The sequence below is a fragment of the Stigmatopora argus genome, chromosome 2 (genome assembly GCF_051989625.1).
Source record: "Stigmatopora argus isolate UIUO_Sarg chromosome 2, RoL_Sarg_1.0, whole genome shotgun sequence".
Taxonomy (NCBI): Eukaryota; Metazoa; Chordata; class Actinopteri; order Syngnathiformes; family Syngnathidae; genus Stigmatopora; species Stigmatopora argus.
Window position 1 is genome coordinate 21,205,160 of NC_135388.1, and position 24,319 is coordinate 21,229,478.

A 24,319-nucleotide genomic window follows, 5' to 3' on the forward strand; every position below is an offset into this window, starting at 1 on the left:
AGAACAATTTTGAGCTCTCATGGTGGCACCACATCAGACTACTGCTCTAAAATGTCTTCTTTGTTTTAGGCCATGCCCGTACATAGAAGGGTATTTTACAAAAATATTTTTTTCTACAATTTTCTTATCTATACATAAATGCACATTTTCGCTAATAAAAAGAAAGGTTTCTAAAAAAAAGCCAATGCTATTGGTCATTTCCAAAATGCTAAAAAAGCAATACAGTCTTCCCTCGATTATCGTGACTTTACTTATCGCGAATTCACTTCTTTGCGATTTTTTTCTGCTATTATTTAAAATCTTATTATTATTTTTAATTTCATAAAAATGTGAAAATCCACGCTGAAACTCGCAAGCGGAAGCCACTCTCTGTCTTCCGCTTGCTACTAGGACTCACCACTGAAGAAAAAAAGGTACATTGGAACCTCTACTTACGAAATTCATTGGTTCCAGAACTTTTTTCGTAACCTGAACATTTTGTAAGTAGAGGTGTACTTTATATGTAAATTCTCTAATTCGTTCCATGGTCCTCACACAAATACCAACTAAACCCTTTAAAATTGTTCAGTGTCCCAATTTTGTATGGAAGATGCAAGGAAACACACAAAAATGAGAGAAAATTATAAGGAAATAATTTATTAATGTCTTAAAATAAATAAAGTATATGAAAATATGCACTGCACCGCATGTTTGTCCGCCAAATGGCGGCAAGAGCCTGTTCTACCAGTGCCGAAAGCCGTCCACTTTGTACTACATTTGAGACTTTTACCTGTGCCTTATGTGTTTGTGTGTCTGAAAATATGTGCCGCGTTGCATTTGTACGGTTTTTAAATCACTTAATAAGGGGAATTGCAATCATTAATAAGGGGAGCATTTAGTCGAAGTGGACAGGTATGTAAGAGAGAATCTAGAAACATGGATAGTGGTTGTTGTGAGACAGCCAATTGAATTGAATTGAATGCTTTTATTGTCGTTATATGAGATAGAATGAGAGCGATGAAATGAGAGCCCAGTAGAGGGTAGAGATGTTCTAAAGTGAGAATCAGTGCATCCGCGACAATATTTTCAAAATAAAATAATGGATAAGGAAATGCATCCACTGACTTTTTGGGGGATTTTGTAACTTGGATCTTTTTCGTATCTCGAGTCACTCATTTGCATATAAAAAAAAATCATAACCTGAAAATTTTGTACCTAGAGGCATTCATAAGTACACATACCTGTCAACCTCTGCCGATAACTGCCCTTATAAATGATTATGATTCCCCTTACAAACCGCCCAAAAACCTTACAAACTCCGTACGAGTCGTACGGTGTTTGTAAGGTTTTTGGGCGGTTTGTAAGGGGAATCATAATCATTTATAAGGGCAGTTATCGGCAGAGGTTGACAGGTATGAGTACAGTAGTACCTCGAGATACGAGCTTAATGCGTTCCGTGACAGTAACAAATGACTAGTGGTTATGAAGTTTAATAGTACTAAAATTAGACGGATTTTGCGAAGGGGAGAGAGAGGGACAGAGAGAGGAGGAGGGGGGGTGAGACTTTTTGCACGGCAACGCGCTCGTAACATAAAATAAACAAATTTTAAATGAACTTGGATTACGATATAGAAACACTCAAAAATACTTAACTTAATTCTAATGTTGTTTGACATTTTTATACCTTTCTTCTCCCGGGTTGGCTCAATTTGCCCCGCCTCCAACCTGATTTTCAGCTGCAGCTAAAAAGAACCTATTGAGGGTTGTTTGCTTTTGTCTTCCCTTCAAAATATACCGAAAATGATGCACACAACTCACGAGCACTTGCCAACGAGAAGTAGTATATATTCCTCTCGTATTAGCGATCGCTCCGCCCAGTGCTCGTAGAGACATTACATGAGGGAGTTTTTAAATTATTTCACAAATGGCCCCAAATGTGTGTAGGTTTTCATTCTAACTAATCAAGTGGAAAGCTTTTCACCAATCTTGTTTTAGCAGAAACCTTATTGGTTAAACTGTCTGTGCTGGATTGGTTAGAACAAAAACCTGCACCCACTGCTAGCCTTAAGGACCAGTTGGGGCACACCTGCTTCTAGGCATGTATTTCATTGGGCCTTTACTGGAAACTCTTCTGTAGCTTAATACAGGTCTAATTGTGAGAAAATAACATGCAATTGAACAAACTCTGACGATAACAAAGACTTTCCTTGTGAATGTTTGAAATAGGGAAGGCCTGGCTGGCATATTGAGTGTTCAGCCATGGCTGGCTCCATCCTAGGGGAGTCTATGGATATTCATGGTGGAGGCTTTGATCTAAGATTCCCTCATCATGACAACGAGCTGGCTCAGTCAGAGGTATAAAGTGAAAACCTTGTATCATCCTTAGGAAATAGACAACAACTGTCTTCCACTGTACACTGACCAAAGAGTTCTATTTTGTGGTTTTATATTTTCCAGGCTTTCTTTCAGAATGATAATTGGGTCCGTTACTTCCTGCACACTGGTCACCTGACAATTGCAGGATGCAAGATGTCCAAATCGCTGAAGAATTTCATTACAATCAAGGAAGCGTTGGCAAAAAATACAGGTACTTAAGAGTCATTTGACTGGAAGAAATCAAACACAAACCTTTTAAACTGTAAAAACTCTATTCGATTGCCACAAGCGTTCTGTACTCTTATCAGGAGGGGACCCAAAACTCTTTTTAGACCTTGGAGATTCCCAGATGTCACCAAGTCGGGTTAATTTTTGTTGTTGTTGTTATATGTAAAATGATTGTATTTATATTGTCTAACAACGCTTCCTGGTTGTTATTGCAGCTCGCCAGCTCCGTCTAGCTTTCTTAATGCATTCATGGAAAGATACCTTGGATTACTCGCCCAACACTATGGAATTAGTTGTCCAGTATGAGAAGTTCCTGAATGTATGTGATAGCTCAAGGAAATCAATGTTCATTTTAAATATTGTTTGCAATGTTTTATGTTCTTCCTTTTTTCTACAACAGGAGTTCTTCTTGAATGTAAAGGACATTTTGCGTGCACCTACTGACATCACTGGGCAATTTGAAAAGTGGGATGCAGCGGAAGTAGGGCTGAACAAAAGGTAGGTGAGAAGAAAAGCCCATTTTGCAATAGAAGTTGCGTGGGTATTAATAACAGGGCACGCTTATTCATTTCATTCGCATCAATAATTTGAAATAAAGAACTCGGTGACAACAAACACAGGTCAAAAGAGAGTTGTTGTCGTTAAGCCTCAAAGTGTTAGTAAAGCAGGCCGCATCATTACTATCAAAATAAAATAACGGATACACAAAATGCATTTACGTTTTGGGGGATTTTGTTTCTAGGATCTTATTTTTTTGTATATTGGGATGGTCATTTACATATCAAAGGGTTTCAAAATCTGATATTTTCCTACCTCGAGGCAATCGTAAGTGAAGGTATGACTATCAGGTGAACATAGTAATTTGCAATACATCTATTGTTCTTATTTACCTGCAACACAACGTCCCAACTTCAATTGATTTGGGATTGTCACATTACTTGCTGGTTGTGCCTAGTCACCATGTGGCTGTGCTACAGTTTGAAAGATACAAAACGTACAAACCCTACATTCGATGTCATGGTGATCGTGGAAATTGGCCTACAAAGTGACCTTGCACAAGACACGACAGGACCACTGTAATTTGAATTTGTGACATTGCTTTCTAGGTGCACAAAGTGTGATTCTTCTGATTTACTGTTTGCTGTATTTGTCCCAAATCAGGTGTGGCACCCTTGATTATATGACAGCAAAATATTCAAAACTTTTTTTTCAATTGTTTGTAGTTTTTTTGATCGGAAGTCAGCAGTCCACGAGGCACTGTGTGACAACATTGACACCCGAACAGTCATGGAGGAAATGAGGCAGCTGGTTAATCAGAGTAACAGCTACATCGCCAGTAAGAAAAGTGCCAAAGTAGGACCAAACCGGATGCTAATAGAAAGTATCGCCATATATCTCACCAAAATACTAAAGGTAAGAAGATTGGACTCTTGGACCATTCATACCAAAGCAAAAATGTTGAATGTTAGTTATTTAGTTCAATTAATTGTTTTTCTATCCTCATTTAACATTACAAAGCCCTTAATCTTATTTTATTTTTTAAAATCTTATGCCCGTCAGTCTGACAAACTTTTGAAATTATTTTTTTATCTGTTCTTGTGAAAAATTGTTCATGTCTTTTAGATATTTGGTGCAATTGAAGGATCAGAGCCCATTGGCTTCCCATTAGGAGGACAAAGAGAGAATGTCGATGTAAGATATCTTTTTTTTGGTGAATATGCCTGGTAGCATTATATGAATTAGCAACTAAATCTAAAACTAAATTGCCCCTGGGTATGAGTATGAGAGTGAATTGTTGTCCGTCTCCTTGTGCCCTGCAATCGGCTGGTAACCGAATCAGGGTGTCCCCCGCCTCTGGCCCGGAGTCAGCTGGGATAGGCTCCAGCATCCCCCGCGATCCTAATGGGGATAAAGCGGTTCAGAAAATGAATGAATGAATGTAAGACTACAATTGCAAATAGGTAATCTACACTGATGGTAACATTTTCCAGGCGAGCCAAACAATGACTTCAGTTTACCTTTACGGTTCCCAATCAAGTGCTCTTGAGAGTTGAAATAGGATCTATCCGCAACTAAAGGTTTTTGACAATATTCATTTTAGGAACGTTCAGATTAATTTAATGTAATGTTTTGTCAAATTGGGCGGCTCAGCGGTTGTCGCGTCGGCCTCACAGTGGGGGACCTAAGTTCAAATCCAGGTCGGTCCACCTGTGTGGAGTTTGCATGTTCTCCCCAGGCCTGCGTGGGTTTTCTCTGGGTACTCCGGTTTCCTCCCACTTTCCAAAGACATGCATGGTAGGCTGATTGGACACTCTAAATTGCCCCTAGGTATGAGTGTGAGCGTGAATGGTTGTTTGTCTCCTTGTGCCCTGCGATTGCCTGGCCAACAATTCAGGGTGTGTCCCGCCTCTGGCCTGAAATCAGCTGGGATAGGCTCCAGCACCCCCCGCGACACTAGTGAGGACAAAGCGGTTCAGAAAATGAGAGTTGAGAGTTTTGTCAAATTACACTCCTGTATACTACTATATCATTTGTAAATACAACACAAATACAGCAAATTATGTTAAGGTTATAACATTATCATTTTAAAAAAATACTGATAATTTTGTTTTTGTTGACTTTATTAGCTGGAGAGCACAGTCATGCCTTACCTCTCGGTCCTTTCTGACTTCCGAGAGCAGGTGCGAAAAATTTCCAGACAGCAGAAGGGTAAGGACCTCTGCTCTTCTGTACTTTATCTGGTAAAATGTGTATTGGGATTTTAAAGTCATTAATAAAATTGGTTTTTAATGTATTTTGTATTTTTTTCACTATCGCACTATTATTTTATTTTTTCTATCCTAACCTACAGTCATGGATTTGTTGCGTCTCTGTGATGATGTACGTGATGTTACGTTGCCGGAGTTAGGCGTCCGATTTGAGGATCATGAAGGTAATTTCCTTATTTGTTTAGTTGCACTAATGGTTCACATATGTACGAGTACTCCGTTAAAACTGTTAACAAATTAAGTGGGGGAAAAAATGTAAAATGACTGTTGAGCATTGTTCATGCTCTCAAAATTGTAAATGACTGATCTTTGACCTGCTTGCATTTGGTTTCACATATAATCTTTTAAATCATTCAAACATTGTAAAAACCTAAACTGAGTAACACAAATCAGTGTTTAACTCATAACAATGTTCAAAATATCAAAATGTAACTCTCAGAAATCATATGCGCATTAGTGGATTGCTCACTGTCACATCACACATGGTCATATTTTTGACAAGCATAGTTAAAAACTATTTTTTGCCACCTCAATTGCAACACTCAGGTCTTTATTAAAATAATTAAAAAGCCTGCAAGCCTGACACCAGGTCGGTGGAAATGCACAACTTCAACCCACTAGTAGCAAGAGGTAAAATTACACAATATAAAACAAAATAGAAATATAAATCATACATGCATTGTTCTAACATTAAAGTTTTATGAGAAACTAACAAAAGAAAACCAGGAACCATACCTTTAATTGGTGAAGATAAATAGGTTAGGTTAGATTAGATTAACCTTTATTCATTCCGTTTTCGGGAAATTCACCTTGTTGCAGTAGCAAACACAGACACGGAAAAAGACATTGTAGACCTAGATAAAGCTGGAACCACACACAGGAAGCCCACACAAGGTGGGGACCTTCTGCAGACTGAGACTGAGGTCGAAAATATGCAAAATCACTCTTTCAAGATGATCCGCAGATTCCCTCAGTTGTCTGGAGCTGATCAACAGGACCGGTAGCCTTCCTTGCCTACATGTTTCCAAAAAACGTCCAGGACTAGCATCGAGAAACTAAGATAATAGAACAATTATTGCCTCTCACACGCGACGGGTGGAGTCACGTTGTAAAGGTCATGAAAACATTAAAGTAAAAGGTATAAAGCACAAAGTAAAATATAAAGGAAAGTATTAAGAAATGTTAAAATGTAATAAAAAAAAGATAGAAAGCTGTAAAAAACAGAAATGAGTAGGAGCGGACGGAGCTACTGCCACCGGCTGCCACTTGAGTGGCGCCATCTTGAAAAAAAGATCACTTTGTTGCAGTAGCAAGAACAGATACAGACACAGGAAAAGACATTGTAGAGCTAGATAAAACTGGAACCACACAGAGAAAGTCTTCCACAAGGTGGGGACTTTCTGCAGACTTTCTGGGGGTCGTTTTTTCTTTTCCACGACAACGCACTCGTAAACGGAAAAAACAAATTTAAATTAACTTGGATTAATATATACAGACACTCAAACATACGTTTAATGTAACTTTACACAAAACTGAATTCAAATTTTGTTGTAATCTTTTGTTACCTTTGTTTTTCGGGTTGGCGGTTTGCCACGCCTCCGCCCTCACGTTCGCTATCGATGGACTGTTTGCTATTGTATTGCCTTCAAAATATTCCCAAAATGATGCACACAAATGTCCTCACAATAGGATAACGCACGACCACTTGCCAACGAGAAATAGTCTTTAAGGAACGATCGCGGGACCTTTCCTAAGAAAGAATAACAGGAAATGACATAGCTGAGCTTCCCACGTATTGATAGTGAGTAATGAAGTTTTATTCTGAGAAAGGTTGCCATTGCCTATGGGTGTTGTGTGCAGGAGTATACTTCATTACCCAGAAAGCCCTCTTTTTGCATGCGCGTTGTGCGTGTCCTGGTCCTAGGAGGAACTCGTCTGAATTAATCGTTCCGTGCTCGTAATTATTGTTATACACGAAAGATATGCAAAAAAGACCTGGCTTGGTCGCATCACGAAATTTTGACCGCATAACGGGCGAATTATTCGATCGAAATTTCCCCCGTAAGATGAGCATTTTGTATGACGAGCGGTCGTATGACGAGGTACCACTGTATTAAGAAATATTAAAATGTAATTAGAAAAAAGATAGAAAGGCTGTAAAACACAAGGGGCAGACGGCGCTACTGCCACAGGCTGCCGCTTGAGCGGCGCCATCTTGGAAAATAACTTATTCAATTCACGGCACTTATGAGTTTTATAAATCTTGTTAATTATGTACATTGACTGCGTTGCAGGACTCCCAACCGTGGTGAAACTGGTGGACAAGGAGATTTTAATGAAGGAACGGGATGAAAAGATCAAGGTAAGGAGAGGACATTGTGCACTTTCACATTTCACTCTGACTGGAGACCATTTTTTTTCTCCTGAGTCTGCCTAGAAAATGTTCAGACCATGCACAAAAATGAGTTTAAACAACCAGAACGCTCAGACAAAACTTCTATTCTGTCATTTTGCAATGGTGGGTAATTGAATTCTGCATTTGAATTTCTCCGCTTACAGGCCATAGCGGGCAGCCCGGTGGGGCAAGTGGTTAGCGCGTCGGTCTCACAGCTCTAGGGTCCTGGGTTCAAATCCAGGTCGCGTCCACCTGTGTGGAGTTTGCATGTCCTCCCCAGGCCTGCGTGGGTTTCCTTTGGGTACTCCGGGTTCCTCCCACATTCCAAAAACATGCATGGTAGGACAGCTGGGATTGGCTCCAGCATCCCCCATTACCCTAATGAGGATATAGCGGTTCAGAAAATGAGATGAGACATGCCATACCTTTTTGTGAATAATATGTGACAGAATACTTCTACCGGGCAGAACGCAAATAAGCGATGAGATTTGGTTGGTTAGTAATCAAAACGTTTGTATTGGTGAAACGATAGCAAACAAATTATAGCTTATTGTCCATCGGCAACCAAGACCAATCTCACAGCACACTTCTAAGTAAAAATGTGATTGGGAGTTTTTAGGCCAACTGAGCTGTGGCGTATTTTTGTGTGTATTAGCTTTGGCATTGAAAACAGGACTGCATGGTACTGCATGCCATGAATATTTCTACATTGTTTTCATGTGAGATTCTGGTGTCAATCGAATGGCGTGTCGTTTGAATGGAAACCTGCTTTCAGTGTTTCTCAAAAAGTGGGGTGCATCAAAGAGTAGAGAGTAGAATTATCCAGAGAGTCAGCATTACCCACTGACTGAGTTTCAACTTTTCCCTTCAGGGATCGCCACAGTAAAACACCACGGAAAACTATTTTAGAGGGAGGGTTGGAAAGAAAGGGGGAGGGAGACAGAGATAGTGAGTCACCTGAAAGCCAAGAGGAGCCAATATGACAAAGCGTATGTCGCACTTGGCTTTACTGTTATTTAGGTGAGATGAGGAAAGGCTGGTATGTGTGCTATGCCATAAAGGGCTGGCAGTGGGCATTAAGAATTAGGACATCATTCAAAGACATTTCACCCCAATCAAACTAATGAGCCGCTCGAGTTTTTTTCAGGAAAACATGCCTAATATTTGCAACACCTCGTCGCATTTTCTTTTGCTTATCTGAGCTATAAACAATAAAAAACATTTTTATTTTAACGATGGCTTTGCTTCCCTCTGTCACATAGTGAAGGAGTTGTTTAAAGACATAATATTTTTATTTTTTTTATGGTGAAAAAAATCCATCATGGATGAATACGAAAATATGAGGTGTAAACTATTGTTTGCAGCTGGAGGAAGAAAAGCAACGGAAGAAAGCAGAGGCTGCCAGGAAGAAAGAAGAACAGGAGGTGTGCATTGAAGCCTTTTCATTTTATGAATAGCTAAAAAGATATTTTATAATCAAAAGTTAATCATTTTTCATGTTTTTTTTTGTTTTCATGGCATTCTTTTAAGATGGCCAAGCTCGCCAAAATGAAGATCCCTCCATCTGAGATGTTTCTTTCAGAAACCAACAAATATTCAAAATTCGATCAAATGGTAACACATTTTAAATCCTATGAAACGAATATTTCTCAATGGAAACAAAAAAACTTCACATTCAAAATTTCAGATATACCTATGACGGCAAAATCAGGCGTCTAAAAAAAAAAAAACTTCTAATAGTGAACCATTGCATCTACCCTATTTTTTTTTAACTATAAGATGTTATTTTTTTCCCACCATCTTTACACATTTGGTGCATCTTAGAGCCTGAACAAGGTAATTAGCCAAAATCCACACTTGCATTATTAAAAATCAAATCATATCTGTGACCTTCTTAAAATTACCTTTTACCAACCGAGCCTCACATAGTACCGTATTTGCTCACATATTTGTCGCTCAAAAAAATTATGCCTGAATCAAGGTTACGGCTTATATGCGCACACATTAGACTTGACAAACACAAGACAATACGGCCGATACGGTCATTTATTTCAAAGTAGAGAAAAGATAAACAGATAAAACACTTAACAAAGTTTATTTTTACGTCTATGAATGAAATTCAAGAAAAAATTAAAACCGTATCTTGCATAAAACGTGAAAAACCCACTTAACTTGTGCCTGCCTTTGCTCGCTCGGGGCCCTGCAATCTTACTTGGGGATGACAAACTGGACTGCTATGGACACACTTCCTGGTTGTACTGCTCACATGACTTTCTTTTTTAGTTTGTCTATGTGCAGCCAACACCCTTTGGGAATGTGCAATCCAGTAGACGAGCCTTTCGATTAATACAGTATCTCAGAAATACCACGTGCAATGATTTTTCTTAAGATTTTCCCTTTAAAGTAACACATTGTACTCCCTATTAAAACCATGAATATGGAGGTGAAAATTGGGAATCAGGGAGGCGGCTTATACGCGAGAAATGGTAAAATTCAACAATTTTAACCTCCTAGTAGGTACCTGGCGTCTACGTGTGGACATCACATTTTTACAGAAACTACATCATGTAAAAAGATAATTCTTTGTTTTTACACACATCAGGTCCCATGTAGACTAAATATCAAAGATAAAAAAATGCACGCCTTGCAAAACTTTGGGTCTTAGGAGGTTAAGGGTACGGCTTATACGCGGAGGCGGCTAATATGCGAGAAAATACGATATGTGACAAATGTTTCCAGATGAGCAGATCAATGACATTTCTCCATCCTTTCACAGGGCTTCCCAACTCATGATATCGAAGGGAAGGAACTCAGCAAGGGACAAGAAAAGAAACTACGTAAACTCTTTGAGGGTCAAGAGAAACTACATAAAGAGTATCTTCTGAGCCAAAAGGTGCAGTCAGGGGAGGTCAAAAATTAAAAAAATAAAATAATTTTTCTAACTTAATTCTCTAATCTGTTTGATTTTTTCTTTTGAAGGCATTAATTATCTGTTGTTATGCAGTCGGAATTGTTGTGCAAAATGCTCATGAGATACTTTGAAAATTTTTCAATTTGGGACTACTCTCCGAAAAACAATATTAAGAGTATGAGTGAATTTAATAGTTTATAGTCTTTTTTTTTCAATTTTCATTTTCCAATTACAGTGGTACCTCGAGATACGAGCTTAATCCGTTCCGGGACTGAGCTCGTATGACAAGATTCTCGTAACTCGAGCGGAGGTTTCCCATTGAAATGAATGGGAAACAAATTAATTCGTTCCAACTCTCTGAAAAAAACACCAAAAACAGGATATTGGATTGAAAAAAATGTTTTATTTCTTATAATTCGCCATATATTGACAAAGTAATAAATAAGGAGTTGTTTGATAGTAATAATGTGTTTAATAGGAGTAAAATTAGACACATTTCGCGGAGGGTATAGACAGCGGCATACACGGAGGCGGGGGGGCTGCTCGGGGGGGCTTAATCCACGGCAAAAATGCACTCGTAAACGGACAAACAAATTTAAATTAACTTGGATAACTATATACAGACACTCAACGTTTAATGTAACTTCAAACAAAACTAAATTCTAAATTTGTTGTAATCTTTTTTACCTTACGTAGTTCTACGGGTTGACACCACCTGGCCGCTCCGCCGAAGTCTTCAAAACGAACGCATCAAGAGTTGTTTGTTTTTGTCTACCCTTCAAAATATTTCGATTATGTCGCATACAAATGTCATCACAATATAACGCATGACCACTTGCCAACGAGAAATAGTCTTTAAAGAACGATCGCGGGAGCTTCTTTTCTTAGAAAGAATAACAGGAAATACAATAGTTGAGCTTACCCACGTATTGATTGTGGGTAATGAAGTTTTATTCTGAGAAAGGTTGCCATTGCCTATGGGTGTTGTGTGCACGAGTATACTTCATTACCCAGAAAGCCCTCTTTTTGCCCGCGCGTTGTGCGTTTCCTGGTCCTAGGAGGAACTCGTCTGAATTAATCGTTCCGTGCTCGTAGATATTGTTATACACGAAAGATATGCAAAAAAAATGCCATGGCCACCTGGCTTGGTCGCGTCACGAAATTTTGACCGCATCACGGGCGAATTATTCGATCGAAATTTCCCCCGCAAGACGAGCATTTTGTATGACGAGCGGTTGTATGACGAGGTACCACTGTACCTAATTTGCTACATTGATTTATTTGTTTTTTTGAGAAACAAAAACAATTTGTGTAATTTTGCTTTAAAAGTAGAAGATAATGCAATTTTAGTTTTCAGTCTTAAAAAAACACTCAAAATTCTGTTAAATTAATTAAATGGCGATGAAGCGTCCGTTCGACGAACCATCCGGTAACGAACCGTCCGGCGACGAAGTGTCCGTCGACGAAATGTCCGGGTACCATCACTGTCATATTCACGTAAACAATCCTAGTCTTTCTGTTAAAAAATTAGGTTTAATAGACATTATTGCATTCAGTCCATTGAGTTATTGAGGCATGTGACAGTCTCTAAGCATTCCAAATCCATGAGTGAAAGCTCATGTATCTCCTCCAAGAGTAAGTACAGGTTTGGGCTTTTGCTTTGATAGAACTCTTGCTCCTCTTTGTTAAGTTTGGGTCGTCGGGTCGCCTTCCCTTGAGCTTGCTGAGAGGCTTCTTCGGCTAAACGTACCACTTCCTGAACCAGCTGGCTGCGAGCGTGTGACTGAGTCTGGTGGGGCGCTTCGCTTTGGTGCGGCCGGTTGCAGACGAGCTCAAGGGACACGCTGTCTGCATGGCAACGTAACGACTGAACAAAAATCCGAACCTGCGGGAGGCAGAGTGTGCAAAATTTCCCTCAATTAAAAATATATGTGAAGAAACGTGCCCTAACACAATATGCTGGGTGGATTATTGATGTTTATAACATACCGTGTATATTGTATTGTTTGTGTTAAAAATGTTAAGAAAATAAGAAATGTTACATTCTATTTAATCGTTGAAATCAAGGGCCAAAGAAACAAATGCTGTAAATTATCATAGCTCAATTTATGACGCTTTTGCTAGGCCTTTAAAATATAGAAGTTCTCTAGTGACTCACAGTGATGTGGTTGAACAGCTTAAAGGTTGTGGATCCAATGGTGGATGTGGTCGTGATGTGGTCTGAATAGCGATGCACAGAACCACTCTGCCACTCACAACGACAGTCCTGTCCCGCAGAGAGCACCTGACCCTCACGGTTCTTCAAGTAAACAGGCCCCTTGATGCCGTACCTATACAAAACTAATGTTAGCGTTTCCATATCTGCTCATTCTACATCACATGCCTCAAACCAATTCCGCCGAGGGCCGCAGTGCGTCCTGGTCTTAGTTCCAACCGATCCAGTACCGACATTTTAACCAATCAGGTGTCTTCTAAAATAAGTAGCACCTGACTTTAATTAACTGATTAGACTTGCAAAAGGTATCCTCTTGTTGAGTTGGAATGAAAACCTGCACCCACTGTAGCCCTTTGAGGACCGGTTTGACACCCCTGTTCTACATTAAACAATTACCTATTTAAGTGACATCAAAAACATAATAAAGTGAAAACTTACAGCGGAACAAAAGCCAAAACGCCGTTGTCTCGAATGGCGTAAATGACAGCATCGGTCACGCAGCACAGGTCGGTGCCAGGGTCTCGTTCTTTAAAGTACAGACACTGAAACAACTCCGTGGACAGCTTCTGCGCCTGTTGGGCTGCCTGCAAACATCACATGGCACTCAAACCTTGAACGCGTACCACAATGTATCAAATGGGATGAAAGAAAACAACTGACCCTGTTCTTCTTGTTGATGTGATGAGCCAACTCGTCTAGTTCCTTGTTAGTAGCTAGTGCTTTAGTAGGGCTCCGCCCCTTATCAACATCAATGGCGGCTGTCAGAAGGCGGTGGACCACCATGTCGGCATAGCGGCGAATAGGTGAAGTGAAATGTGTGTAGTAATCCAGCGCCAACCCTGAAAAGTAGGATTCCATTTATCATCCTGGCATCAGCGATGCTAATCATACGTATTAACAGATTTTTCAGTCACAAGTAAGCTGACGCGCTACTATTTTCAAACCAGTAATTAGTACATTTACCATATTTTTTGCACTATAAGACACGCCTTCAATGAATGGCTTATCTAAAAATTTGCACATCGGATTATAAAATGCAGTAGTAGTAGAAGTTGGAAAGAATTGTGTTATACATCCACAAGACGGAGCTGTAGTAGAAGTGGGTTGTGCTATAGATCCTAGATGGGGCCTTAACTGGGACAATACTGTTAAATATGCAGATGCCACCTTAGATTACAAAAATCTTCCAACACAAAACTCCGCCTTCATTGCAAGATTTTGTACAAAAAAAATCCAAAACATCAACAAGGGCTGGCTCTAGAGGTGACTGTGTAGCAATGTTCCCTCTAATTTTTCGTTGGTCTGAGCAGAAAGTCAACCTCCCTGAGCGCACCGAGTACCAGTGTGAGCGACATCATCGGTACTCGGATGATTCGCCTAAAGACGTTTCGCCGACGGACGTTTGACAGACGGGCAGGTCGCCGAATGAACGTTCGGCGGAACGTCCATTCGGCGACCTGTCCGTCTGTCAAACGTCCGTCGGCGAAACGTCTTTAGGCGAATCATCCGGTCACGACATCATCATTGCTCGCTATGGGCACACCAGTATCACACCTGCCACAAGCAGGTGCATGTCAATGTTCCCTCTAATTTTTCATGTAAAACATGCTGTAAAACACGAAAAACATAAGTGGACAGAGCTACTGCCACTGGCTGCCGCTTAAACGGCGCCATCATGGGGAAAGGGGTATATAAAAAAAATAATAAAAAAAATAAAATAAAAAATAAAAAAAATAAAAAAATCCGATTTTTTTTTTTTTACTGCGCGCCATATGATTGCTGCTGCGCAGAGAAGACGAGAGTAGTGCGCAATTGCGCACGCGCGCAGCTTAGAGGGAACACTGCTGTGTAGTGCCCTTCAAAAAGAGTGCTTTCAGCCAAAGTACCTTCTCTGTCCGTTCCACGCATCTGGAACTCAATACCAATTACAGTAATACCTTTGCATACGAATGCCCCGACATACGAGCAATTTGAGATACGAGTAAAATTTCGAGCAAATATTTACCTTGAGATACGAGACAAATTTTGATATACGAGCATACAGAGAGGCTACTTATGAGAACATCATTGGAGCTTGCTCGCTATTACAAGAGGAGTATACTACTTCCCGTTGGCAAGTGGTCGTGCGTTATCCGATCGTGAGGACATTTGTGTGCATCATTTTCGGAATATTTTGAAGGGAATACAAAAGCAAACAACCCTCGATAGGTTGCAGCTGAAACTCAGGGTGGAGGCGGGGTAAATAGAGCCAACGTATAAAAATGTAAAACAAAAATAGAATTAAGTTTAGTGTAAGGTTAGACTAAACTTAATTTTGAGTGTCTGTATCGTAATCCAAGTTCATTTAAATTTATTTATGTTATGTTCCAAGCGCGTTGCCGTGCAAAATGTCTCTCTCTTGCTCTCTCTGTCTCTCCCTGTCCCTCTCTCTCTATGTCTCTCCCTGTCCCTCTCTCTCTCCCCTTCGCGAAATCCGTCTAATTTTATTACTATTAAACATCATAAGCACTAGTTATTTGTTACTCTGTTAATAGATGGCAAATTAGAACAAATAAAAATGTTTTTTCATGCCAATATCCTTTTTTTGTGTTTTTTCAGAGGTTTGGAACAAATTAATTTGTTTTTGGTTCATTTCTATGGGAAACATTGTTTTGAGATAGAAGTAAATTGACATGATGACAAAATGAGCTCAGTCCCGGAACGCATTAAGCTCGTATCTCAAGGTACCACTGTAACATACGTGATGGCCATTTAAAATAAATAAATAAAAAAAATTAAAAAGTTGGATAAACTTTTATTTTAACAACTTTTAGATTTTTGCAACGTTTTCAGAACGTTTGCATAAAATGGGTAAACTCCTTAATATCAACTAAGAAAAATATTACAGGCTGTCCTCAAATGAGGACAGTGGGTTAAATAATATGGATTAAGGAAAGCTGCGGTTTGTGTATTTAAGAGGAATAAAAAAGAAAAAGAAAACGACACTTCACTGATTTTTTTAGTGGGTCAGCTCTGTGTTGTCCTGCATCCTATAATCACTCATTTTGGCCGTGTTATAGTCCTTTTGCTTTCATGCTTTTAGCTGCTCTATTGCTAACCATGCTAAAGCCAGCTCTTCTTTACCATCCTCTTTTTCTACTGAACATTGGGCTGGAACTAGTGTTCAGGTAACATCAGCGCCCCCTTATTTGTGGTGTTTTGGTGGTGTGATTGCAGTTTTAGGGTATCAAATGTTATCAAAAAATTATATTGTTGTTCACAAAAAATATTTGACATTAATTATTGTAATCGTTTTATTGCCCAGGTCTAGCTCTGACAGTTTCTCTGGCGCCCCAAAAATAGAAAATGGCTTCATAACATGACTTTTTTCTCGCTTTTATTTCTTCTTGAATTTCTTTGAATCATGGCATAGTGTGTAGTTTCTGGAGATTTTGTGGCTTTCTTTGCATTGTCTGATATGTTTCTATTTAAGTGATTTCTTGATTCAACAAATGCAGTAATTATCAGGTTTGGGTATGGCCAGTAAAATTTTACTTGACATTGCCAAAATTGTACTTAGTAACAGTTACTTAGTTATTTTAAAGGGGGAGCAATTTTTCAGATCTGGTTTTAGTCACACACCTCGGTAAATATTTAGAAGCTTTATTTTATATTTCTTTCATTTATGTATGTGTGTGTTATAACATTGGTTTGATTAATTGAAGCCTTTGTGTGGAATACATAAAAAATAGAAATCAAGAAAGAGGCAACTTCCTTTTTACATCACTGTATACGTTGAGCATGCTTGATATAACTGAAAAAAAATAGTTATCTAGGTTTGTTACTTTTAAAATGAAGTCAGTCATTTATTTATCTAAAATACTCCTCAAAAAAGTAATGTGCAATCCAGAATCAGATTACTTTTCAAAAGTCACTGTGGCAACAGTACCTGCTATTTACTGTAATATCCAACATCTACTACTTATTGAGAGCGGCAAGGGCATACCGTAGTGGTAGTACTGATCTTGGGAAATAGCACCAGTGGAGTAATAGAGTGCTTGAGACATGGCTTGAGTGGCCATCATTCTCAGCAGCTTGTTGAGAAGTGGGTCTTGTGGGTCCACAGCCTCGTCCAGAGAGTCAGCTAAAGCCTTATTTGACCTGTAAAGTGAAATGGAGGAAAAGTGGCATTATGCAATACAATTGTTCTGTTGGTATCACTGAATAGCTTTACCCCAGCCAACTACGGGCAGTTGGCGGGGGCCAACCTAACTCCACACAGGAAGTTCGGAACCCACTGGGGGTTGAACCGTATTTATCACAACTGTGAGGCAGTTGTGCTAACCACTCATTCATCGTGTCGTCCAAGTAGGACATCTATATTTCATTGTGCATCTTTATTTGCAGATCCACCACATGATCCGCTGTGATTTGTAGTCTGGAAAATAATTACTAATTTGATAGAGACTTCCTCTCTGCTTTGAGCAGTGAAAATGTGCAAATTGCAATAGAAAGGCAAAAATTGCGGAATTATTTGATATTGTTTAACATATGACAAGAAGCTTCATAGTCACCAATATTATTCTGAACAATCAAAATCAAATTGGTAATCCAAAACATAAATGATACAAGTATAGAATATACAACAAGGCAAAAAATAAATGTATCTCAGGTTGTCAGCGTTGATTGGGTATGTATGAAACTCGCACACTTCCTCGAATACTTTGAAGGAGGAAAAGCACTATATATAAGTGAAAGCTCATGAAGCTTGTGAAATCAACTTTTAATTGAGAAGATTTATTTTGCAGCCGCCTGATGGTATAGGGCAGGGGTGGCGAACAAGTTAGACACAAAGAGCCACAACTTGCGTCAGAAGCAGCATAAAAAACTCCCAATCTGCCAAATTATTTTTAAATATAATTTATTATTTGTTTATAATGGGCTCTGATGAATAAGAGGAACATACAATGGCTCTTTGTATATACAAAATATGATAAGAAGCAAAGAGCCGCATTCATTTTGGCCAGGAGCCACATGTGGCTCAAGAGCCATGTGTTCACCAACCCTGGTATATGGGCTCACTCGTCTGTCTTTGGTGCGGGAAAGCGTTAGATCGATTCCCGCTGGGTGGTGCTATTATTGGGCGTGCAAACGATTGTCTATCTCTGTGTGCCTGTCAGCATTTTTATTTTCATTTTATTATACATTTGCCTGCAACGTAGTAATAGCTTTGCTACTAAAGGACACTTTGCTCACATTTAGTTATGCACACATTATTATTATCATACTTGATTGCAATGCTTTGCTCCTGAAAGCCTTGTTTAGTCTAAACAAAGAGGTACCAGGACGCCTCAGAATACCCGAACCTAAGTCAAGGCTGAGTCAAGAACCTACAGTGAGCATTCCACTTGCGTCATCTGACCCACACCACGGATGCTCCAAGAGGCTTCCTTGTGCTTCGGTCCTCATCTGTTTTGACTTTCATGAATGTATTTTGTATGTAATAGGCTAAAGATCCAACCCACATGCACGCACATAGACAAGCACACTCGGACATGTCATTTGTGTAATCCACTCCTCCCTGTAGAGTTGATAGGCCCATTTAATTAGGGCCTCCGAATGTAATAGAGCAACAGAAAAGAAGTGTAAGGTCAGAACAGAGTTGGAAAGCATACCTCAACGGTCTTCCCCCTTGCAAGTAAAAATCCAATCTTCTTTATTTGTGCATGTTTTTGGGAATGTCTAAGGGCAAACCTGACAGTGCCCTACAGATGACTGGCGACCAGTCTATAGTGTAGTATGTCTTTCAGCCGAAGTCCGTTGGGATGGACTCCAGCAACCCCCGGAACCCTTGCGAGGATATGCGCTACGCAAGATGAAGATTTCTTTGGTAATCTTTACACCCCTGATCATTTCCATCAGCACACACTTCCACAATGGATGAAATCATTGCAATAATAATTTAACGACACCAAAAGGTGTCATGAAATTCGAGAATAAGTGACTTTCAAATGATGACAGATACACTTCTTGAAACAAATCCACCAATAGAAGTTAAAGGAAAATGATTTCAATCATCCAGTAATATGACACTCTATAGACACATGCAAAAATGAAAAATGATAGCAGAGAGGACTTCCACATCCGTGACAAACCTGGTATTGATGGCAAAGCCCCTGGACTTGGCACTTTCAACCAGTTGGATGAAGAACTCCTGTCGTGGCGGTGGGTGATGTCGAAGCAAAGCCTGATGAGGAAAGCTCTCGTGGATTTTACGTGCTACCCAGTGGTTGGCGTAGATCATGCACTCAGCCACTGTCTCGTGGATCTCGAGGGGCTGGCGTGGGACCAAAGCTGTGATGTTCTTTTTATTATCTAGCTGTGCACGGACCTGGGAGCAAATAATGATAAAGAAAAAATAGAAAGAAAACTGAAAATGTGTGTCTGCCTTAAATGTTATGACCCAATCAAATGATTTACTAATGTTAACCTCTATTCCCCCGTCTCTTTAATTGAGGCCATTTTCTCCCCTATGTTTTACACATTCATATTTTACATTAAAAATAAACACACCTCTACCCCTTCCAGTTCCAATGCACCGCCTTGATCCCGCTGGGCTCGTAGGTGTCGTGCCACGTGGGTCAGTGTCTCCAGAGCCTGGGTGAGCTCAGCCAACTTGGCATCTTTCTCGTAGGAGCTCAGCTGGGATAGCTCAGGTACCACGGCTTGCTCGCCATTGAGGAGAGCCTGAGCCAACTCGTAGTGGAGCTGGTAGGAGGAACGGATGATGGTGCGACCATACCACACCTTGTTGATGGCGAGGGTGTGTGAGTCCAGCTCCCACACAATGCTCATTGCATACCTAGTTTTGTCACAATTGTTGGTTTATGTCAGCTTTACTAAAGTCAAGCTCTATTTCTCTCAAAGAAATGGAATGTCGTTTCTTGACAGTGCGAGAATAAGAAGTGTTAAGACATAGTTACAAAAGTGTGTTTGAATAACTTAAAATATTTTTTAAGTGAGGGTGAAAAAAAAATCACTCTATCATGGATTTCCTCTTATAAACATGGGTGCCCAAACTGGTCCTGAAGGACCGTAGTGTGTCCCGTCGTGTTTTCATTCCAACTGAGGAAAAGGATTTATTTTCACCAATCAGGTGTCTTAAAAATAATGTTTCACGCGGCAGCCGGTGGCAGTAGCTCTGTCCACTCTTATTTGTTTTTCGTGTTTTACATCCTTTCTATCTTTTTTTTATTACATTTTAATATTTTTTAATACATTCCTTTTTACTTTACTTTGTACTCTATACTTTTTACTTTAATGTTTTTACAACTTTCTTTGTTCTATTAGCCTGGCTCCTTTCTGCTACTTCTTTTTTGGAATCATTCAGCCATGCCTTAGCTGTCATACAAATGGGACTAGCTGTGAACAATACGCAGCAGAAGGAGCAACACCTCAATGCCGTTGGAAATTCGGAGCTGGACAAAAGTGCCGGGAGAAGAAGCGACGCTTCACACCAACCATTCCATTATGGGATAAGATGGAAGAGCTGTCGGCGCTTACCAGGTCGGAAAACGGAGTCGAGGGGTTATACTCTGCTACTGTTGATTCTTCAGCTCCAGACTGCTGAGGAACTGTGCGAATAAGTTTGGAAGAGTGACTCTGCATATTTTCAACCTCGGTGACAGTCTGCAGAATTTCCCCATCTTTTGGAAGACTTCCTGTGTGGTTCCAGTTTTATCCAACTCTACAATGTCTTTTTCTTGAGTCTGTATCCGTTTTTGCTACTGCAACCAAGATGGCGCCGCTCAGGTGGCAGCCGGTAGCGGTAGCTCCATCCGCTCTTGCTCGTTTTGTGTTTTTGCTGCTTTTCTGTCTAAATGATTTGATTTAATGATTCTTAATGATCCCATATACTTTGCTTTGTACTTTGTGCTTTTTGCTTTGTTGTTCTGCGGCCTTTGCGACTGTATTGTCTAACTTGTAACTATGTGTAACTATGCCTTTCCTGTATCTGCATTCTCACCCTCTTGTTACTGTGACAATGAAATTTCCCGAATACGGGATGAATAAAGTTATCCAATCCAAAAATGTAATCAGTTGATTGCAGTCAGGTGCGGCTCATTTCAGAAGAAGCCTCATTGGTTAAACAGTCCGTGCTGGACCAGCCGGAAAATAAACAGCACCCACTGCAGCCCTTTGTGGAATAGTTTGGACACCCTTCGCATAGAATATATCTATAAAACTATCAACAAAAATGGGGGTTAACTGTTAAGTGACAAACATAAAACTTTTACTGACCTGTCAACGCCTCCCAACAAAGAGCAAAGATCTGCACTGAGAACTGCTGGCAACATGTCATACCTGCGGTCTGCAAGGTAGCAAGTTGTCGCCCTGAAACACAGGTGAAGTGTTGTAAATTATACTTTACATATGAATGTTTCCAGGTTTTGCTATGCTATGTTATTTACGTTGGGCTGTCATTCATTCTCCCTGTTTCACTGTGTGCAATGAGAATTCTCCTTTGTACCATATTTTGACATTTCAGCCTGTAAACTCAACCCACTGCGTTGTGTTTGTTAACTGTCTTGTCTTTGGGGCGTTCGTGGTCCACAGTAACATTGTCATTGGTTAGCCTTAATTAGGACACATCATAATATCTCCACATTTGATTGATGTACTGGTAAATCACGTGACCGGATGATTCGCCGAAAGACGTTTCGCCGACGGACGTTTGACAGACGGACAGGTCGCCGAATGGACGTTTCGCCAAACGTTCATTCGTCCGAACGGCCATTCGGCCGAATGAACGTTTGGCCGAACGGAGGTTTCGCTGAAACGGGATTTGCGCGCTCGCCCTGCCCCCGGATCGTGTGTGTACGCATTTTTCAACCTCGGCCCGCGGGCTATATACGGCCCGTTAGGATTTTTAATCCAGCACGCCGCTGGCGTTGTCCAAATTATAGTAAAAATCAATGATTGGTTTCCCTTTGCCGCTCATCACTCTTAGTTTATTAGTCTACCGTCAATGGCAGCCCGGGAATAAGCACTCTTGGGCGGGCATTGCAGCCCAGGAATAAGCAGTCTTGGGCGGGCATGGCAGCCCGGGAATAAGCACTCTTGGGCGGGCAGATGTAGCAGAACTGAGCCGTAAAATGACAGCAATCGGGTCAAATCCAGCCGAAAACAGCATTTAATGATTACATACAAATACTGGAGCTCTTTGGACACTAGAACCGAGCCCAGGGAAGTGAATTCCTCGGTAAAATGTTGCGATGGAGGCAAACAACGTCCATATATGTCCATTCGCCAAACGGCTCAAAATGCTCTCAAAATCGGTCAAATCCAGCCGAAAACAGCGTTTAATGATTAAACACAAATACTGGAGCTCTTTGGACACTAGAGCCGAGCCCAGGGAAGTGAATTCCTCGGTAAAATGTCGCGATGATGTCGCGAGCCGTAAAATGACAGCAATCGGGTCAAATCCAGCCGAAAACAGTATTTAATGATTAAATACAAATACTGCAGCTCCTTGGAAACTAGAACAGAGCCCAGGGAAGTGAATTCCTCGGTAAAATGTCGCGATGATGTCGCGAGCCGTAAAATGACAGCAATCGGGTCAAATCCAGCCGAAAACAGTATTTAATGATTAAATACAAATACTGCAGCTCTTTGGAAACTAGAACCGAGCCCAGGGAAGTGAATTCCTCGGTAAAATGTTGGATGATGTCGCGATGGAGGCAAAAAACGTCCATATACGTCCATTCGCCAAACGGCTCAAAATGCTCTCAAATTAGGTCAAATCCAGCCGAAAACAGCATGTGTTGATGGTGATGGTGAAATGACTCGAGAGCGCTTGCGTCAAACCCGTTTTATGTTTGCGATGATTCAAATTATGATTAATGCAATGTTTTATACTTGCGCTATTTCAAATTACGCTTATTTAACACATTTTACGTTTGCGGTGTTTCATATTACAGTTATGAAATTGAGGGACCGATCTAACGTGTGAAATATGAAATGTATTCTTTCTAATGTGTGAAATATGAAATGTATTCTTTCTCCATATCTTTTCTCATGCGCTTCCAGCTTTTGGATTTATAATTTTTGACAAAAACTTTACAAGTGGGCAGCCTTTATTGGAAATGCATCCTCATTGGTCAAGCAAATTTTTGGTGGCCCTGAAGCAATTACAGTCATACCTCGACTTACGAAATTAATTGGTTCCAGAACTTTTTTCGCAATTTGAAAATTTCGTAAGTAGAGCAGTACCTTATATGTAAATTCTCTAAACAGTCCTCACACAACTACCAACTAAACCCTTTAAAATTGGTCAAAATGTCCCAATTTTGTAAGAAAGATGTGAGAAACACACACAAATGAGAGAAAATGATCATCTCATCTCTCATTTTTTGAACCGCTTCATCCTCATCAAGGTCACGGGGGGTGCTGGAGCCTATCCCAGGTGACTCCGGGCCAGAGGCAGGTGACACCCTGAATCGGTGGCCAGACGATTACAGGGCACAAGGAGACAGACAACCGTGCACACACACACACACACCCATACCTAGGGGCAATTTAGAGTGTCCAATCAGCCTACCATGCATGTTTTTGGAATGTGGGAGGAAACCAGAGTACCCGGAGGAAACCCACGCAGGCCTGGGAAGAACATGCAACATTAATGTCTTAAAAATGAATAACAAGTACTGCATTTTCACGACTATTTGGCGCATCGTATTTTACGCCGCAGTGTCAGTAACGAGTGCTATTTCTGTATTTTAGACATACAAAGCACGCACCATTTCATTAGACGCATATATATTATATATGGATGAACATCGAAACGCAATTGCGCTGGCTACCGGAAGCACCCTATTTCCGGGTTCCGGTGCGCAGTGACTGCTGGGAAATATAGTTCTTGCACGCTAAAAACATGTTTTAAAAAGGCAACGGAAGCAAAACTGAGTTCGGTTGTACTTTATTTAGACATTTTACAACTTACTCACGTCATCATCACCCACAAATCCATCAAAGTCCTCATTTTCTGTGTCCGAAATAAACAATTGCCCAAACGAGCCTTCCAAAAAGCCGGGTCCAGCGTTTGTAGTTCTCAAGCCTCCGGGAATGACGGCAAGCTCCGAGTTATTATATATAATATATATAATATATATTATATATATAATATATATAATATATATATATATATATATATAATATATATTAGTCTACCTATGAATGCTCCGTTGAAGCCAACATTTAGCGGCAGGATTTCTTTTGTAAATACAGCCGAAATGACGACCAGCACCAAATTAGTGTGGTCGCTGTCATACTAACTATATTGAAGAACTGGGTGTATTAAGAACTCTATATCCCAGCAGTCACTGCACAGTACTTTATCTACGGGAAAATAGTAGAGTCTGGGGTTGCTTGGCGTAGTTAGTTGTTTGTATATATATATATATATATAT

The 24,319-nt window shown here is 40.2% G+C and overlaps 3 protein-coding genes across 4 annotated transcripts in view; 1 reads left to right on the top strand and 2 right to left on the bottom strand.

Moving 5' to 3' along the window:
* The window catches only part of LOC144091277 (cysteine--tRNA ligase, cytoplasmic-like), a 27,018-nt gene extending 16,325 nt beyond the window's left edge, over positions 1–10,693 (top strand). For both annotated transcript variants that reach the window (XM_077623506.1, XM_077623498.1), the window contains 12 exons: positions 2,206–2,334; positions 2,437–2,566; positions 2,799–2,902; positions 2,984–3,081; positions 3,807–3,996; positions 4,207–4,275; positions 5,211–5,292; positions 5,435–5,515; positions 7,646–7,713; positions 9,111–9,170; positions 9,277–9,360; positions 10,523–10,693. In XM_077623506.1, coding sequence (XP_077479632.1) covers positions 2,206–2,334; positions 2,437–2,566; positions 2,799–2,902; positions 2,984–3,081; positions 3,807–3,996; positions 4,207–4,275; positions 5,211–5,292; positions 5,435–5,515; positions 7,646–7,713; positions 9,111–9,170; positions 9,277–9,360; positions 10,523–10,666 — 1,239 coding nt within the window. In that variant the 3' untranslated portion in view covers positions 10,667–10,693. The remainder of the gene's footprint in view (positions 1–2,205; positions 2,335–2,436; positions 2,567–2,798; positions 2,903–2,983; positions 3,082–3,806; positions 3,997–4,206; positions 4,276–5,210; positions 5,293–5,434; positions 5,516–7,645; positions 7,714–9,110; positions 9,171–9,276; positions 9,361–10,522) is intronic.
* Positions 1–24,319, bottom strand: part of dapk2a (death-associated protein kinase 2a) — a 127,782-nt gene that overhangs the window by 29,340 nt on the left and 74,123 nt on the right. The gene's annotated exons all lie outside the window — the stretch shown is intronic.
* dis3l (DIS3 like exosome 3'-5' exoribonuclease) overlaps positions 10,262–24,319 on the bottom strand; it is a 42,663-nt gene continuing 28,605 nt past the window's right edge. Inside the window, exons 11-18 of the mRNA XM_077623488.1 lie at positions 21,153–21,245; positions 19,425–19,713; positions 19,007–19,242; positions 16,858–17,012; positions 13,533–13,711; positions 13,311–13,456; positions 12,816–12,987; positions 10,262–12,542 (exon numbers count right to left, since the gene is read on the bottom strand). Of these exons, the coding sequence (XP_077479614.1) occupies positions 12,210–12,542; positions 12,816–12,987; positions 13,311–13,456; positions 13,533–13,711; positions 16,858–17,012; positions 19,007–19,242; positions 19,425–19,713; positions 21,153–21,245 (1,603 nt within the window). The 3' untranslated portion in view covers positions 10,262–12,209. The remainder of the gene's footprint in view (positions 12,543–12,815; positions 12,988–13,310; positions 13,457–13,532; positions 13,712–16,857; positions 17,013–19,006; positions 19,243–19,424; positions 19,714–21,152; positions 21,246–24,319) is intronic.